This window comes from Drosophila gunungcola (assembly GCF_025200985.1).
Source record: "Drosophila gunungcola strain Sukarami chromosome X unlocalized genomic scaffold, Dgunungcola_SK_2 000036F, whole genome shotgun sequence".
Taxonomy (NCBI): domain Eukaryota; kingdom Metazoa; phylum Arthropoda; class Insecta; order Diptera; family Drosophilidae; genus Drosophila; species Drosophila gunungcola.
This window is the reverse complement of record NW_026453188.1, coordinates 199,793-218,958: the sequence shown is the minus strand read 5'-3', so window position 1 is coordinate 218,958 and position 19,166 is coordinate 199,793. Positions and strand designations below refer to the sequence as shown.

General features: G+C 37.7%; 1 protein-coding gene and 1 long non-coding RNA gene across 2 annotated transcripts in view; one reads left to right on the top strand and one right to left on the bottom strand.

The window, feature by feature from the left end:
• Positions 1-19,166, bottom strand: part of LOC128260661 (neurobeachin) — a 183,926-nt gene that overhangs the window by 47,719 nt on the left and 117,041 nt on the right. The window contains 1 exon segment of the mRNA XM_052993823.1: positions 8,420-8,524. Within this exon segment, the coding sequence (XP_052849783.1) occupies positions 8,420-8,524 (105 nt within the window).
• LOC128260664 (uncharacterized) lies at positions 4,848-18,187 on the top strand. The gene is made up of 2 exons (XR_008268158.1): positions 4,848-4,887; positions 18,138-18,187. It is a non-coding gene; the product is annotated as an uncharacterized LOC128260664 (long non-coding RNA).

Here is a 19,166-nt window from a genome sequence, read left to right as displayed (position 1 = left end):
GCCAAATGGAGACAATGTGTATGTGTGGTGGTAGGGAAATGTGATCCGAAATCTGAAACCGGGTTCCGAATCTGATGCGAATCCAAATTCCCCAGCGAAGCCATTGAGAGTCGCATTAAAATTTCTCGCATAAATCGCAAAAAGGAGGGTGGCATCGGGAAAAACAAAAGGAAACTTTAGTGGGTGGCCAGGTGGCTCTTTTAGGGGGAGCTGTAGTAGAGAGATGGTGTGGGTGAGGGGGAGTGGAAGGGGCATCGTGTCAAACATGAAATTCAATTGTGCTGGCAAAAAGTGGTCGAAAGTGCTGTTAGCATATGCGTACCGCTGGCAGTAGAGGGTTAAGCGGAAGCATCGTATTTGTGCAAAAGTTTCACGTTGACATTTCCATAATAATTTTCTTTTCATTCTTCTCCGTTTCCCCCTTTTTTTTGGCTTCTTTAACATTTTTTTTTTATTTTTTTGGCACTCTCTGTGATTTTATTTGGGAATTTTTTGTCGGCCGCAGAAAGTTTGCATTGCTTTTGACGCACGACTGAGTAGCGGAAGTGGGCGGAGGGTCGAGAAAAAAAGGGGGAGGGACAGGAAAAGTGGGCAGCGCTAACCCCTTGTCGCCGAAATGACCCCTTTTCCCTACTCAAAAGCTTCAGCTTTCGGCTGTTGCCTTTTTGCATATTGATGAGGCTTGAGGAATCGGTGTTGGATATGGGTGGAAAATGGAAAGTCTGAAATCCGAAATCTGAAATCTAAAATCTAAGTTGCCCAAGGCGCGGGAGGTTAGCGGGGATTTGCAAAAACGCGTGTCAAAATTGAATGACAAAACTCATGTGTGCGGCATTTTGCCGCAAACATCCCCCGTGCCCCTTTTCAGTTTTCCCAACTCTCTCGCATTTTCCAACGGCAACACATGTGCGTCGATGGTACTAAGCCCACAAGCCCAAAATGCAAAGCAGCTCAAAAAGTATTCCAAACAGTTTTTCACAGCGACCGCTAAATCCAGACATAACGCCCACCATTTTCCGCCCCTCCGATCGGCCACGCCCATATGGCTCGTGTGTTTGTCCTAAGGCCTTAGCGGAACAAGCAGCAGAAGAAGCTCTAAACTTTATACATTTTTCATGGCTGGCAGCAAAACGGAAAAGCAGCATAACAACAAGGTAAAAAAAACAACAACAAAAAAACAAAAAAAAAATAAACCGTGAGCGGCGAAAAAAAAACAGCTTTTCTGCGGCACAAAATTTCCATAGCTGTTGGATGCATTATAATTGGCTTTTCACCTGAGATTTGTCAAGGCCACCGGAAAAACTACGGATGGAAAAGGAAAATAAAAAGCGAATATCCATTTACAAAAAAAAAAAAAACTGTAAAGCGAACTAAAAAATAAAATATTTAAAAAAATTTAAAGGTAAAAACCGTTAAATGATATCTAATAGATGTATAAAGAAAAATACACAATAGAAAATTAATCACCTTTAATTTATCTGATCACCCAAAATATTAGGGAAAATCATCCCTCTTTTTTTTGTTTCGCACTTCCTTTTAATTACCTCCACTTTGGCCGATAATGTGATTTTAATTTCAATTGAAATTAACTTTCAAGTTCGCTTTTGATTGGCTGTATAAAACTTCTATTGCCTATATGCTTTGTGCATCGAAAAATCCGCCAAAATACCCCGAACCCATTGTACTTAAAATGCTATTAACCCAAGCGAAGAGAAAAAGGCGAAAGAAAAAGAAAAAAAAATATTGAAACTTGTGCGGCTTTTGGGCTTTTCGGCTACGCTATTTCGGCCCATTTCACTCCAGACCATTTTGGTAATTCTATTTTTCCTGCCAGGGAGGCGTCTACTTAAAAATACATTTACACTTTAATGACGGCCGCGCGCGTCGTCGGTCTCGAAAGTGCAAAGGCCCAGAGAGAACCGAAGCAAAAACAAATCAAAAAGAAATTAAATGACCTTTTCACATGCCAGACAATTCTTTAAACTCAACGGGTGGCCCCAGGACGAAATAAACCGCAAGGACGGGGGACGGTGGGTGTTGGTTCTGCCAGAAGGTCGGCCAGGGGCTCGGGGTCAGGTTCGGGTCATTCAATGTGTTTGACTGTCGTCGTTGCCATCGCCGTTGTCCCCTACGTGACGAGTGCTGCCAATAACAAAAAATAAAACAAGAAAAGAATCCCAAAGGGGGCCCCAAAGCAAGAAGGAGTGGGCTAAAATCGGATTTCAAAAACATATTAAATGTCGAAGCTTGAATGCCCTGACATTTCAAGTCTATTTTCACAATATTGCGTTTTGGAATATAACAATCATCAGGTAGTTTGACATCATTTCAACGCTTTTTTTAATTATTGGAATGTTACCAGACTCAAGTATGCAGCACGAGGCTATTAAAGTGTGGCCAACTTTGGAAAACTTTTACGTACTGACCATGATAACTTGACATAACTACGAAAATATATATTATTATTATTATAGCGTCCAATGAAGTTTAAAATACCCACAAAAAGTGTATTACAAAAAACATGAAAAGCGACGAAGAGAAAAGCATATCGCCAGCGACACAAATGTAATAAAAGGCGGCATCAAAAGGCCAAAAGCACACAAAAGGCAACGCTGCCAATACAAATGCCAGGTCTCGGCTAATGTTGAACCCATTTCAAAGTGTGTCCTTCCTGCCCAATATCTCTCTCTCTCTCTCTCTCTCTCTCTCTCTCTCTCTCTCTATCTGTCTCTCTTACCCCTCTCTATCAGTCTCTTTTTTCCATATCTGTCCATCTCTCTTTTTAGATGCTTGCCTTCCTGGCTCCACGTCCGATGTGTACGTAAAACTTTTGTTATTCTTGTGTGCATTTCAATTCGATTCTGTCTCGCTAGCCCCTTTCCATCTCATTTCATGCTTCTTTTGTCCATCCCTTTCGGCTCTGACTCGCCCTCTCTCTTTCTCCGCACCTCCTTTTGGAGCAATCACAATTCATATTTAATGGCGAGTTCGATTCCTGCTGCCCTGCAGTGGCTTTGGCATTCAGGGCCTTGACTTGCCTGACTTGCAGCAAACGACTTGCATTTCAATTTATTCAACTCTTTGAAAGGATGTGACCAAAGTCACATTAACATTATGCAATTGCGAAATAATAAGATAAATTAATAGCCTAACCAAGAATGTTACATGTTTAGAAATTTCAATTGTTTCAATTAACACACCAAATCTCTAAACTCCCCAGTGTGATCAGTCGAGATTATGCTGAAAAATTTAACACAATGATTGCAAAATAATAACTGGAATCGAAGCAAACTTTTGCCTGCCACCAAACAGAGCAAAATAAATCCCCCAAGAACGCAGCCAAAACATAATCTTCTTATGCTCATTGCTCAGCATTAAACAAAATACAGTCACACTGGCAAATGGAACGAGACAGCGCGAACGAACACAACAACAACAACGCAATCTCGAGTGGCGAATAGAAATGGAAAACTTATAAAATATCTGCGAGGAATACAAATTCAATTCATGAATAAATTTCATGTATAGCCCTTGGCTGCTTTCTATTTTGTGTATATTATGGCATGTGCCACAGTTATGTTGTTGAGGTTGCCAGGGAAACCAAAGAGGATAACGCAGAAATGGAGGCATCTGCATATCTGCCTGACTTGGGCATGGCCATACAATCAGCAGGAACAGCAGTAACAACAGCAGCAGCAGTAGCAGGAGTTTATGATTTACCAACGGGCCTAACACATACTCCAGATAATTACGACGCGGTCTAGACTTTAAACTCTGGGTTAGGAGGTTTCCTTTCCCCCTTGTGCAAAAGTTGCCAACTGGCAACGGAAAATCGTTGGCTGGCTCTGACTGCCACTGCCAACATAATCACAAGTTAATCCTCCGTGTAACTTTACCACCAGTAACTGGGCATTTGGGCAGTGGAGTGGTTTTTTTGAAGGCAGGTTGCAAAGCTGGGAACTGTGTGTGTGTGTGTGTGTGTGCGTGTGGGACGCGGCACACCCTGTTCGAATGTAGATAAGCGGCCCTAAGCCAAAGATACAACTTTCAGATACTTGCCAAACTGAAATGTTGCGATGGCTTCGCACTTCCTCAAAAAACAGTAGCCAAAGCAGCAGCTTAAAAATGTTTCATTTTTATCGCAGCCAGTCAGAAAACGTCGGAGAGAGAGAGAGAGAGAGAGAGAGAGAGAAAGAGGTAGCAAAAAATTCCTCTGCAGTAATGCCAAAAGAAAATATCTTTGCTAGGACTTCCATTCCGTCAGTCGGATATCTTAAGCCAACTTTGATGTTTGACTTAACACTCTGAGACGCAAAGGTATGTGAACAAGAAATTTAAAATATGGCAATGTTTGAAAATGTTACAATTGTTTAGAAACTATAAAGGACAGCCACATAATTTTAAGTGATTTTAGTGTGACCAAAGTAACATAAGCATCGGAAGCATAAGATAGCATAAATAAAAATCAATTAAATTAAGTCCTGAAACTCAGTGGTTAGAGTGACCATGATCTAAAGTAAAGCATGCCCAAGAAAAACAATTATGCTACAGGAAGTAAAGTAACTAAATTGACTTTGAATATGTCTTGCGCCTCTAGTTAGTTAATAATACCACTGAAACCAATTAAATAAAAGTATGATTAGCAAAGGATTTTCTGCAAAAGAAGGTAACTAAATACATTTTAAGTATGTTTAAGAGCTTGAGTTAAAATTTAAAACACAGAACAAAGGTATCATATTTATCCCACTTCCCAGCTGTTCATTTCTGGGGACCACCTGCCTTGGTCAACTGTGGGACATTGTTTGCAGCTTTAACAACGTTATTTACAGCTCCGGATGGAAAACGGCAAAAAAAAAAAAAAAAAAAAAAAAAAAAAAAAAAAAAACGGTATATGCAAAACGGCGGCAACGAAGGGAAAACAAAGAGCAGAAACCAATTCGAGGAAAGGTTAAAGGTGTTCGTCTGTTGATTCGACCCTCCTCCACTTTAGCCGCAAAAATCAAGGGGGGGTCTTGGGCCATTTCTCGCCGGCTTCTCGACTCTGTGTTGGTTCCTTTTGAGCTCTTTTCGACTGTGGCAAGAGTTACGCAAATTGCTGAGCTGGCAAAGGCTGTAAAATTTTATTGAGCATACACACAGCCGACGAGCCGGGACAAATATGCGGTTCAGAGGGCGATGGAGTGATGGTGATTCTATAGGTCCTGTTTGGTGATTCCCCCATCTGGTGACTCTGGTCGCCCGCATTACGGCCTTAATTTCAAAAAGAAGCTTTGATTTAAAGGCTAAACACGACCAAAGGGCGATGAATTTATTGTCGAGAGTATAAAACGTTATGGCCGTGAAGTAAAGGTCCAAACCAAAAAAAAAAAAAAAAGGAAAGAGAGGCTTAAGGGGGCGTGACACCTGTCGGCGGGACAAGGACTAAAACTGTTATTTGCACTTGGCTCAGTTACGTGCCGAATCAATTGAACAACGGCTGATGCTGAAATTCCAGGGGTGTTGTAAAAGGGGGATAAGGGCTAAATAGGGGTCGGTAATTTCAGGGCACTGGGCACTTTAGTTGAGCATAAATCATTTAAGTCGCCTCCCTTATATGCAAAATGTTTACTCAACACCAGCGGAAAAAGCGAAGAGAAACAAAATTATTTGCATATATTCAAGGATCAAAGCTTGGAATACCGTAGTTATACGATCTATTCAAGTGCTTAAGGACCAATTCTAATACCTTAGGCTTATGTGGTAATAAGAAAGCACGATAAACGAGTTGGATAACTAAATAGGTAATTTATCGATGTTTTCGATAACTTTATCAATAAAACTGAACAAAATGAACAATTTTACAGGTACTTATATCTTTAGTGTAAATGATGAATGCACATATCTCTGAACATGTAGTTACAAAGTAACAAATTTGTATACTCTCCAGGATTCAAGTTATTCGCTTCCATGTAAAGTTTGGGACTAACGTGTAATACCCTCTGAAAGGCTAAATAAAATGGATGGGGTAGGCAGCTGCCCTTAGTGCCCATAAAATTGTTGTAAATTCAATGGGTGGTTGGGTGGTGCCATGACTTTGGTGGCTCACACCTGCCTCGCATGCCAAATGAAGTAAAAGATCTTTGTGCCAGAAAATCTAACAACGTTGCCACCGGGTGATGCATATTTGATGCTTGTTTTACATATGCCAACAATCCAGGGACATAAGCTGGTAGCGTAGCCAAACCAGCCAACATTTAACCCAACCATCCATCGCACGCACACACGACGCTCACATTGCCAAAATTTGTCACTGACAATTTTCATTAATTTAAAAAGCCAAATAAATTGTGAAGGTTCAACCGCAACAAGAGCAAACATCTATGCCAAGAAAGCAGAAACAAGCTACTGACGCATGTCATTAAAGAGTAGTTACAGTGGGTGGATATAACTGGGTGGTTGGATGGTTCGGTGGTGGTGGGTGGTTTTTCTGGGCATAAGAGATATGTATCATATGTAGACACTCTTAAATGGATCGCTTGCTTGTGACGCACAAACAAAACACACTCACGCACTTAAAGGCAGGTAAAAGATGCCAGAATTCACTTGTCACCCAACCAAAAACCTCCCAACCATCCTACGCACACCTACTCAAAATCAGGGACAAAGAGTCGATGCCAAAAATGGCAATATGGCTTTGTGGCATAAGGAAAATAAATGTTAAACTTTATTGCAAGTGAGATATTTTATAAGAATGAAGGTTTCTTTTACAGTAAACGCAGCAAATCTTATGCTTTTAAAAATATTTATATATCAGATCTAAAATATTGTTTATAAAGCATTTTTTTCTTAAGATATTTAAAGAGGTCGCGATTTGTTAAAAAAAAATAAAACCAAATTTATATAAAGACAACTTTAGAAAGCAAGCGAAAACTCATATGATAATTTTAATAAAATATTTAAGATTTACTCAGATAAAAAAAAAACACGGCAAACTACTAAAATGCGATAAATGTGCAAATATTAAAAGAAATGCTTTAAAATCTTCAATATTCGGCCCGCATCAACTAACAGAAGCACTTAGTCTTGCCCAATCAATTTTCTTATCGTCCTATTAATAAGTGAAACAAAAATGTGAAAAATTCAGTTTGATATTCGAGAACTCGTTAAAGTGCAAAGTAAATTGCGTTATTCGTAAAATTTCAATCATCTGTTACTGGAATTTGCAAGCTCTGTTTTTCTAGTGGTTAAACGGATGAATTTCCAAGAGGGTCAACGAACCAAATGCAATGGAAACTCATAAAGCGGCAACTTTGTTGCGATTTTACGCTGGGTGTTTGCCTATACATATACAGTATTTATATATATTGTACTATATAAAAAATATATAGCTCCTGAAGCTTCAACTTCCGATGTCTGTGCCCCCGCGCTTTGGATGACACCGACAACAGCCAGAAAACCAGCAACCCACTCAGTCTGCCAGAAGAAAACACTTCCTGTCAGCACACACATGGGGAGAAGGAAACCACCCACTCACATGTGGGTGTGTGGACACACTCACTGGCACATGTGCAAAGTTACTGGATCCTTTTGCCAGCAGTCATGCTAATAATTTGATGGCACAAGCGAGCGAGCAGCGACAACGTCAGGTGTAAAATATTGTTAAGCGCAAACACAGAAGCAGGAAGACTCACACGCGCCACTTTTTACAACACCCACCACGCCCCCTATACACAGAGAAAAAATTTAGAATATCAGAAAAAAAGACTAACACTAAAAAAAAAATCATTTTAAATTTTAACCGAGCATTTTATGCACGGAAGCAACTATTTCTACATTTTAAATTTTTAATCTCGTTTTTAAAGTTATGCAAAGAAGAATAAATTTACCAGAGAGAAAAATTTAAAAGCAAATCACTTAAAAATGTATTTAAAAGTAAAACGCACGGGGCGTCCCTATTATCATTTCATACTATTTCAAAACCTTAATGGTTTGCGTAGCACCTCCCTACATCATTTCTAAAAACTAAACCTTTCTCAATAAAACCCTAAATTCTTGAATTTAAATTGATGGATTTTTATTTTCGTGTAAACCATATTCATATGCAAATCAGAAAAAAAAAGAAAAACCAGCCGCCGCCGAGAAAAGGGGGAAAACAAGCTGATGGTGAAAGGCATTTCCTGTTGATGTTGCGTTTTCATTACGCGCAATTTCGGCGGCCACGCCCCTTACGCCCCTTTTTCTGTTAATTTTCTTTGATGCCGCAGCGCAAATTGAATTAAATTCTATTAAAAAGTCACCAGCATACGTGGGATATACCATATGTATGTTACGGAAAATCTGGGATTTGCCGGTTACTTTCAATTGTGCGCATGTTTTTGGGAATGGGGGTACAGCAACAACAACAACAACCATAACAACGACAAAAACAACAACAACTCACCTGCAAATTGGGCGGACAATGATCCAGCAGCTCCAGCATATGTTTGATATTCTGCGCATCCTGTATCACAAAATTCAATTCCATATCGAATTCACCGCCGACCAGCTGCAAAAATACAAAAATTTTAACAAATAAATATATGAGTAAAATGAGTGTGCAATTGGAATATTGTATAAACAATTGCTGAAAAATGTTCACAATTAGTGGAAATCATTTTTCGCCTTTCATATTTTTATTTTGTGGGTTAAATTTATTTTGTTGGCGGCTCTGTATGTGGATAATCTGGGGTAAAAATATGCGAAAAGTTGACGGCAGATTTGTAATTGGCAAAGTTTGAATTGGAAATAATGGATGTATGTTTTGAAAGCGTGTATTCGAGTGGGGCGGACATGGGAAATGGAAAATGGGAAATGACAGACAAAAGTTTTGAAGGGAGTCGAAAGAGCCGTGAGATAACAGAACAGAGGAGAACGACCAACTAACTGTTGGCTTAAATCCGTTGATTGGATAAAATCAATGTACTTTTCATTTATCTAGAACGCACAAAAGTGCAAAGCCCCAGATAACTTTACCGGCTGCTTTTAATTGAAATAAAATCCAATGTATTTCAGTTCAATAGTATAAATTTTAACAAAAGTTTTTTTTTTGTGGAATTCGAATTCAAAGTTTCAAAATGGTGTGTGTTAATGCCATTGTTGAGCTATGTTTATTCTATTCCAAAACGTTGTTTTTAATTAACTCAAAAAACATAGAAAACTAATTGATTTTAGATAAAACAAACAAATAAATTACATCTAAAACTTTAGGTCTCTTAGGTTTAATTAAATTTAAATTTAAAAAATTTCAATCTATTAATGACATCTCCGTTTTTTTTGTACATTTTAATTACAAAAAACTATAATTTTCAAAACATTAAATACTGGTTTAAAATGTTTTTCTGAAATTTTAAAGTTGAAAACCGAATTTACATATTAAGCCTGAGCCATTCAATTAAAATAGCATATTTTAAATTAAAAAAATTTCAATTCATTATTCACTGTCATCTCCGTTTTTTTTGTTAATTTTAAATGCAAAAACTATAATTCCCAATATATTCAATACTGGTATAAAATTCCTTGAACTTAATTCTATTTGATGGATGATGATCTGACTTTAAAAAGCCCAATTTTCTTATCGCAATGTGAGTTTTCCATGGGAGCGGAAAGGGATTATCATTTAGCAAACCATTTGAGGGATGAGCCATCTTTCCCATCATTTTACTTTCACCCCAATCATTTTTCCCCGGCCCGCACGTTTTTAGTTTCCGTGGGCTTAGGCTAAGTACAGTCGAGTGTGTTAACTGCTTAAGAGCGTGTCCCAGACACATCCTTTTGCCATCGAGGAGCAATCAGGCCGTCCTTTCAGCGGCAACAACAATAACAATCAAGAATGTTGAAAAGGGGCTGGTGGAGCAGAAGAGGCAAAACCCCCCAGTCACGTCACAAAAACAGCGGCGGCAAAAAAGGTTCTAACTTAATTATGCCAGGCGCCAACAAAATCCACTTCCAACGAAATTTTAGCCCATCCCCCCTTTAACACTCGCAAAATCAGAGCCACGCCCCCCCTGCCTTTCACCCAATGTCAATACATAGTATTTTTCTACTACTACCGAAAAAAAAAATTTTTTTTCTTGCTTTTTGCGCGCTTTAATAAAATCAACAAAAATAAATTCAATAAATTGATTAGAGCGAATGGGGAGTGAGAGAGAGGGGGAGACTTTTCTCTGTCTAGCTCACAAGTGGTTACAAGTGTCCTTACACCCACAAACACACACACACACACACACACACACACATACACCCGCACAGGGCGATATAAATCGGCAACTGTATTTATGTCTGTTTTTGTTTGTTTTTCTCGCATTTTTTCTGGCAAAAACTAAGAGGAGAGAAAACAGGGGGTGTTTTGGCGGCCGACAGTTTGGCGCCTGGCCATCAATGGACCACACCCACAATCCAGTGTCCTTTATCCCTCCCCGAGACCCACTCACTAACTCACCCCCTCACTACTTTTGTGCGAGTGCACTCGAGAGCTGCTTTATAATTATGCGAAAACGATTTCACCGGCTTTATACCACCCACCCACACACCCACTTTTTGGATCCTTTCTTGCGGTTTATAGCCACGGCCACGCCCCCTCGTTTGCCTTATCATCTACAAACAACAACAAAAGCAAAAAAATAATAAATAAAAAAAAAAATGCAAACAGCGAACAAAAAAGCAGGTAACAATATGGCCAAGCAAATCTGTTTTGATACGAACACAAAGCGAAATCAAAGCCAGCGACTTCTCACCCCGCTTTTCGTGGCAATGAAAACAAACAGCAGCGGAAGAGCCCTCTAAATCCTGCGGATTAGGTAGCAATTTATAATGCCCCTTTAATTCTGACGCCCAACCAAGCCAAGCCAAACCAAGCCAACAAAACCAAGCCAACCCACCCGTCCCACCATCCCATTATCCTACCACCACCACTGCCAATCTCGACAACGGGATTTTCTTCATTTCGCAGCATAAACACAAAAACAGTTGCGCATACTTGAAGTCTTTTGATGAATCTATTTAACTGTACTTAACCCACTCGAAAGCTGTTGAATTTTAATCCAAAATTATAAATTCAAATTCAAATTTACTTTAAAGTATATTATTTGTATGTTATAACTCCCTAGCTTAAATTAGCAAAGGATTAAGTTAGATCAATGGAAGATCTCTTTTTAGATAAATGTATAACTCAATTCCTTTAACTAATTTTTTTTGTTACTGCATTAAAGCCCTTCAAAAGCAATTTAAGATATATAAATAACAATCTAATTTTTAATCCAAAATGACAATTTAATTGTTTAAAATTATTACTTAGAAATTGAACTTTTATTGAACTAGGTATATAGGATATATTTTTAATAGTTAAAAAATCCCCAATTAAATTAAACAAATGCTTTAAAATATAGATATAGGATATAAATTATATAAAGCGAAAACCATAAATGCGGTGACCGAAGGAAACTCATATATTTTAAATAGAATGATAGAGACCAAAAAAAAAAGAGAGTGAGGAGAAGCAGAAAAACGCTCATTCATATTTAAATTAAACTTTGTGGAAAGTTTTTCAAGTTTTCCTACCCATCTGGCACCACCCCCTTTTGCAGACTCCCAATTAACAACGCCACCCACAATTTCAGCCTGTTCCGCAGCGTGTCCTAGTACAAGCATTTTAAACGCCGCTTAATTATATTCGTCTGTATGTCCCCTCTCGATTTCCACAGTTTTCTTTCCCCAACGGTTTTCCAGCATTTCCCCAAGGAGCTGGAGCTTTGCACCTTTTTCTAGCACATTTAGTCAATTTAAAGTTCATTTAAAGGAAAAAAAAAAAAAAAAAACAAGAAAAAGTTTTTTCTTTCTTTCATTTTTCTTTGCCGTAGATTTTCTACATTTCATTTGTGGGGCGGAAAAGCTGTGGAATCTCTGGCATTGACGTGTCGCCCATCCGCCTGTCACCTTGTTATCCTCACCCACCTGGTCGCTTATTTAAAGTAAATTGAATTTCTATTTTATTTAAAATGCGCATTGAGACGCACTAAAAGTTCCCCCAAGTGGCAGCATTTTCCCTGGCTGGCAAACAGTGGAAATGGCAGTTTTCCGTCGTTTATTTGGGCGGTGTGAAGGTGTAAAAATTACAATTTTCCACTGGCAATGAGACCAAAATTTCTTTCTTTGTTTTTACTTCTTTTTGGGAAAAGGGGGGTATTTCCTTCGTTCTCTTTGCGAAAGTAAAAGAGAGAGAGTTTGCCTTATCTCTTTTGTAATTCAATTTGATTTCAACAAGGAGATGGAAAAAAGAAGATGATCATATAAAAGGGGCGTTAACTGCATTGAAACAGTAATTGAGGCTGTGTTAACTTTTTGAACAAATAAAAAAATGGGAGTTATGGCAGAAAACTTTGAATAGTATTATACAATTAATGAATCGGTTACGAAATAACTTTAAATTTAAAATTGCTTATTTTTTATAGCTAGAAAATAAACGATAAAATATTAAACTTATCTGTGCAATATTATATTAATTAAATTCGATTTAAAACAAATGCCATTCAACTGGAAATCAAAAGCAGATACCTAATGTTAACCATTAAAAACATTTTTATTTCATTTCTATTCATTAGTTGTGCTATTAATTTTTTTACAACATAAATTTCTTTCAATTCAAATCATCTAAAACTTAAATAAAATCAAAACTACATTTTTGGTTTCAAGCGAACATGGCTGTCGATTACTATGTGTATTGGTTCGATTTTCGCTCAACCTCCGTACTAATTTTGTTGGCCACATTTCCAGAGCCATTGGCAATCCCCCAAGAACCTTGATTACGCCTATGCAGATATTTACAGCAATTGAGTCGCAGGTCTCGGGAAAAACTGCCTTTTTTTCCCCTTCCGCAATTCTTCTTCTTGTTTGGGGAAATGCGTTCTGTTCTGGCTTTTCCGACTATTCTCGCCAGACTTGCCCACACTCCTTGTTCGCTTTTCTGGGACAAGGCCCTCATCACCATGGTACTCCGCCCCCCCTCGGCTTTGTGGCGAATTTCCCGACTTTCCACACTTTCCACCCACTGACAGCCCCAGCCCCAGACCCACCCCCTTTCTTGTGTCATTAGGGAATATTCGCAGTTTTCTCGTGGTTAAGCTTTTAAAACAGTTTTGAAAAGTACACAGGCTCTGGAGTTCCTCCATCCACGTTTATCATACGTAAAAATTGTTGCCACAGTTTCGTTTTCGTTTTCCTTTTCTTTTTTATGTTTTTTTTTTTTTTTAGCGCTACTTTCGAGTTTAGGTTTTGGTTTTGGGTTTTCTCGTTTTTGGGGCTTCACTTCTTTTGTGTGCCTTACACAATTTCTGTTTTACTTTTGCTCGGTAAGGAACCGAAAAAAAAAGAATTGCTCGTTGGGGAAATTTTCCTGCTCAAGTTTTTATTGTTTTTTTTCTTTGGTTTGTTTTTTTTTTTTTTTTCCTTTGGCTTTTTTGGCACCTCCTTGAGGGCTTCCCAAAAGCAACTTGGTAGATTACTTTTGATTGTTCTATTTGAATATTTTACAGCTGGCATTGCGGCAACTCTCTGGCTGATGGCCTCATTAGTTGTGACTCCATTGGGGTCTGGAATATATCTCCTTTTTTTTCCTCCTGGAATTATTGATGATCTTGGGGAGTGGGTGAAAAATACTCGATCCAAAATCCTAAACTCCCACATCATTTATCATCACAAACAATTGCCTTGGGCCAAAACATTCTCCTATAATTATTACTTTTCCACCTCCTTTCACTTCCTCCCCTCTTTGATGAAAGGATTCCGTAGAACAGACCCACATATACGTTTTACTGACAGACATCAATCAGATTCTGAGAAAAAAGCAAGGAAATAAACCAGAGAAAAACAATAAGCAAAAATAGGTGTACGAGGCACTGAGAAAAAATCATAATGTTAGAGTAAAAACTATTAAAAAATTTTTTGTTTATATTTAACAACAATTTTACAATACCAAAAAAAACATTTTGTAATCTTTCGATAAAAAACCTTTAAAAATTGATATGAAATAATAGAAATTTGTTTTTAAGCCAATTTTGTAAATATTTTTGTCCATGTGTATACCTAGATGTCTTATATTCTGTTTGCTGTATCTTCCCGCCCTGTTTTTTGGCATTCAGCATTTATTTTTTTTCCGTTGCCTTTAATCTGTTTTATCTGGCAAAGCTTTCGTTCCTTGGCTTTCTCCCTATCAATATGCAAAAGTTCGTTCCGGCAAAAGGCGAAGAAATGGGGAGTGGGCGTGGCATGTTGAAAACTTTTGGCTAGGCGGCAGCTGATTGAGTGTATAGTCCAGTGGGCAGGAGGAAGGGTGGGCTACGGGGACTACTCCGCTCCACTGGAAATTGTTAAGCATAGACATTAAAATAAATTTATGCCATAAAAATACACACACACATATATGTATTTATATATATATATATATATATATATATAGATAAACACTGGGGGGATTTGGGAGGTTGACTGAGCACAGAAAACGCTGAAAATTGTTTATCGCCATGAAAAGTTTTCAGTTTGCCCCTGCTACTGGTTGTTCTTGTTGTTTGTTTCTTTGTTTGTTTGCTTGCTTGCTTATTTTTCCTATTTTCCATTGCATACTTTGCAGCGCGCGTGTGTGTGTGATTGTGTTTGTGAGAGTGTGTGTGCCATGGGTGCGTTTTCAGTTAATCGAAAAAGTTAATCATCGAAGTTTTGCGCCGCAAGAGTTGCTTGGTCACTGCCAAATTTATTTCACGAAAAACAAATGAAAATCAAACAATTTAACTCACATATTAGACGTAGATAAATCGACGAAGAGATACCCTCTAAATCATAATTTTCGATCAACTAATTAGAGATATTGACCATGATTGACTGGTGTTTTTAAATCTTTCCCACCAAGTTTTTAACTTATTAAAGAACAACAATTCTCTTTATAAACCTTGTGATTTAACTCATTTTTCAATTCGTTGTTGAACTTATGGTTGATTTCATTTTTCTATTCATTATAAAACTTTTTTAATCTCTGTTAAATTAAGGTATCAATTTATTTAGGAACAGATATTTTGATTTCATGGTAAATTTTTAGTATTGACTGTTTTCGATTCTATTATTCATTGTTGAATTTATTAAATCATTGACCAACTCGTTAAATTTATTGGTAACTTTATTCTTATTCTTAAGAAGCTTTGCCTTCAAAGATTTGAGCTGCTCAGCTTGTATTTATTCACTAACAAACTCGGTAGAAATCCAACTATCCAGGAACAATCCGCACAAAAAAACTCAAATCAAATTAGACATCAAATGAATAGCAAGCGTACAATTGAACGCTGGCCATTTTTTGTATGTATGTGTGTGTACTTCCTTTTTATCATCTGAATATCCTATGGCCTTCTCGACTTTGATTTCAGGGCTTGCAATTATTACCTTCCCAGTTGATTGGCTGCCAAACCAGGCCCAAATCAACCCCCCTGGAACCAGCAAACAACCATCCGCATCCACGATCTACCATTAGCCACAATGAGCTTCCTTTTGGCGGAAGTTTTCGACTGGCAAACATTTTTTAGAGACGAGAAATTGCATATTATTTGCTGATTGATTGAGTGATTGATTACTGGTGAGGCACCTTCGACAATTTTAGACCCCCTCTATCTGTTCAAACCCAACCCCTGTGATATGGAAAACCACCCTCTTCGCAGCTTTTACCGCTTTTACTGGTGGCACATAGTCATCACGTAGATATTTTATAGGCACTGCTCCTTTGAAAGCTTTACAAATTGTCATTTGAGCCGGGGAAACCAGCAAGCGCTGAGTTATTAAGTGCCAAATGACAGTCCTCTCCTTGTCCTTTGACATTGACTTGACGGTCGGGACTTTCCGCCCCCCAAAAAAAAGAGTGGGCGGCCATTAGTTTGTCATTGTCTGCGACATCCTCGACTTTGAACGTCAATAATTGAGCGTAAAATATGATTTAAAAAGAAAAAATAAAATAAAAGTCACTGATGATGGCGGATGGATTCTTTCAGCACGAAAGCACCTGCACTTGTCTTGATTGCTGTCTAGTCTGACTTGTAGATAATAACGAAAAATTCCACTTGTATTTTTGTATATATATATATATATATATATATGTTTATAGGATATAAAGAGAGATAGACTCTTACTGGCTCTTCCTCCGCCGCAAAGTTCAATTTGAAAATGGTGGGGGCTGGATGGATAAGTACTGCTTGACTGCGCTTTTCAATCTGCACAAAAAGCCAACGAAAAGTCGAGAAAAAAAATAAAGACAGAGAGAAGAAAAGCACACATTACTTGCACAACAAAATGAAAAATTAAGAAATCTTCTCTTCAGAGCACACAGCACAGCGCGAAATAATAAAAGTAATGGAAAAGCGGACGAAAAGGATACTTCTTCTGTGGTTTTTGGCCAGGCCAAGAATGCATTTTTTCTGCTGCTGCTGCTTGAGCTTTTCCCGTTGTTGCCATTCGTTTCGACCGCAATTCATCAGGAAAGGAACTTTGGCCATGACAGCTCGAATAGGATGCGAGTCAGGATTCAGGATTGGAACAAATTAGATGACAGGATATTAATCTGGCAAGCAGCCATGGTGGATTATTGATGAGTGTGTTTCCTGTCTGGGTTTTTGGTTGCAATCAAGGAAGCGCTCTGTGTGTTTAGTTCGATTTGCTCGAGGCAGTTTTATTTAATAATTAAAGAAGCCACCCCCAATATTTCGTAGTTTTCCTAGGCCACAAGGGAATTATCACCGCTAGTGTAAACTTAATACGCTTCATAATTGCATTTATTGTTGCGTTTCTCTTAAGTCTAATTGCAATTTAATTGCCTTTGAAATTCAATATTTAATGATAACAATTCTTTGAAAATTAGTAGTGTAAACTTAATACGCTTCATAATTGCATTTATTGTTGCGTTTCTCTTAAGTCTAATTGCAATTTAATTGCCTTTGAAATTCAATATTTAATGATAACAATTCTTTGAAAATTATTTCATAAGCTCACTATTAAATTTCGATACGCTCTATGGTCTAATTTAATTTCCTTGAAATTCGGAATATTTTCATTGGACCGACAAAGACTCGTTAGTTAGCTATTTAGCTTAGAAATTTTCCTATTAATAAAGTTCAACAATTGGTTATTACTACAATTTCGATTTCACTTAAATAATTATTTTTTATTTTGGTCTAGACGAAATTTTAATAGCTCTCAATTGTGCATTATGGTTTACACGCTTAAAATAAGTTATTAATCTGTTGCTTATAGATCTTGAGAAATATTAATTAGTGTAAATTGACTGTGGTAAATTGAATAATAAATTTATTTTAAAACTACCTAGTAAATTTAAGCTTAAATTTTAAGGCGACATTTTCGGAGCTGTATCTTAGTTTTTAAGTGCTCGTAAGAAATAGATGCCCAGCCATTGGCACGCCCACTTTTCCGGTGATATTCCTGAAATGCACTCACAAATGTTTTCCGCATGCCGTTGCACAAACAAATGGCCCAAATGCTGCTTGAAAATTGTGGGCGGTTCTGTAGAAGAAAGCACTTTGCAACATCCTTGCTGCAATTGGAGTGGCGAGGCTTTATGGCGGCTGCCACTTCGTTTTGGCACAGGTAAAAGACAAAAGAAACGGAATACTTTCACGATGCAGAGGAGTAAAAAGAGAAAAAATAAAAGACAGGGAAACGCGCCTTTTAGCTGAAAAGCCAACGGCCTGTGCATCTCCGCCCCGCTTTTTGCTTTTTGCATTTTTCATTTTGCAAAATTAGACAAAATTAGCAAGGAAGCTTAGCTTCAGCATCAGCCCAAAAGGAATAAAAAAAATATAGAAAAGAAAGAAAAGAAAGAAAAGGGAAAGGATGAGGAGATAAACTCTTGAAAGCCAAAAGCCGAAGCAAAATGAGGGGGCTGGGGCCGAAAAGGTGGCCACTTTGCTTAATTAAACGCGCCAGTTTCGTTGTGGCTAGAGATTGAAAACTGTGCCAAGTGGCTCCAGTCGACACTTCAAGTCTCTGCTCCGCTGGCTGTGGCAATTTTTAATTTAAATAATTAAAGAAAAGGTGCCAACTTGAGTTTATCAGCCGAAGAAGAAACACGGAAGTCTTAGTGCGCAAAAAAAAAAAAAAAAAAAAAAAAAAAAAAAAAAAAAAAAAACAAGTTAGGAAAATACCACCACCACCATTACCACCATCACCACCTAGTGCCATCAGCATTTGGCATCAGCACTTTTCATTTTAGCACCTTTCAGCAATAAAATTTTCTGCACAACTCGACAATTTTATGCTCTCAGACAAAAGGTAACATAAAAAGGGAGTCTGCGAAAATAGAAAGGGAGCGACTAGTCGTAGTTAAAAGATCTACACGCTCCGATAGGCGTACACTTTTTAATGAAAAGCCAAAGGAGAATATCCTCAGCGTGCCTTCTTTTTACCCAACCAAGCAAAAAAAAAAAAAAATAGGAGAAAAAAACCGTAGAAGTCTTGCTACAAAAGTTACAAGTGAACGAGACTGCGATGTTTTGCCATAGATAACGGCACATCCCTTTAGATCCACAAGCCCAAAAGGCTCACACACACCCAAACGCACACACACAACCAAAAGCCAAGATGGAGATGGTGTTGCCCCGATAAGGTCAGTTTACGAGGCAGCGGGCTTAAACAGGCCAGGCAAAGCAGTATCTAAATATCTGATTACCAGGGGAAAAAGAGCTCATTTTTTTATTTTAGTAAACTCATCATGGGGATATCTTTAATGATTTTTATAAAAATTCCCAAGTTTTGCCTTTTTATGTTATTCAAAAGAAGGGTCTAAAGAACTTAAACCCATTTGATCGTTAATAAAATAGAATAGAATGTATTGCAAAGAGGCAAGGAGAATAAAAGTTTAAATATTTAAACTCATAAAACATTTCAAGGTCCTCAAAAAAACCTATTCATTTAATTTCTTAAACCATAAACCGATTTTTTTTAGGGAAAAGTATACCTTTTTTTTAAAAAGAAAAAAACCTTTTATTAAATTTCTTTAAATCTAAATAATTTGGAAAATATCTAAACAGCTTAATAGGATCAGATATTCGACCTTAATTGAATACACCGACCGAATTAAAGACAGCCAAGGGGCGAAATTAAGGCAATTC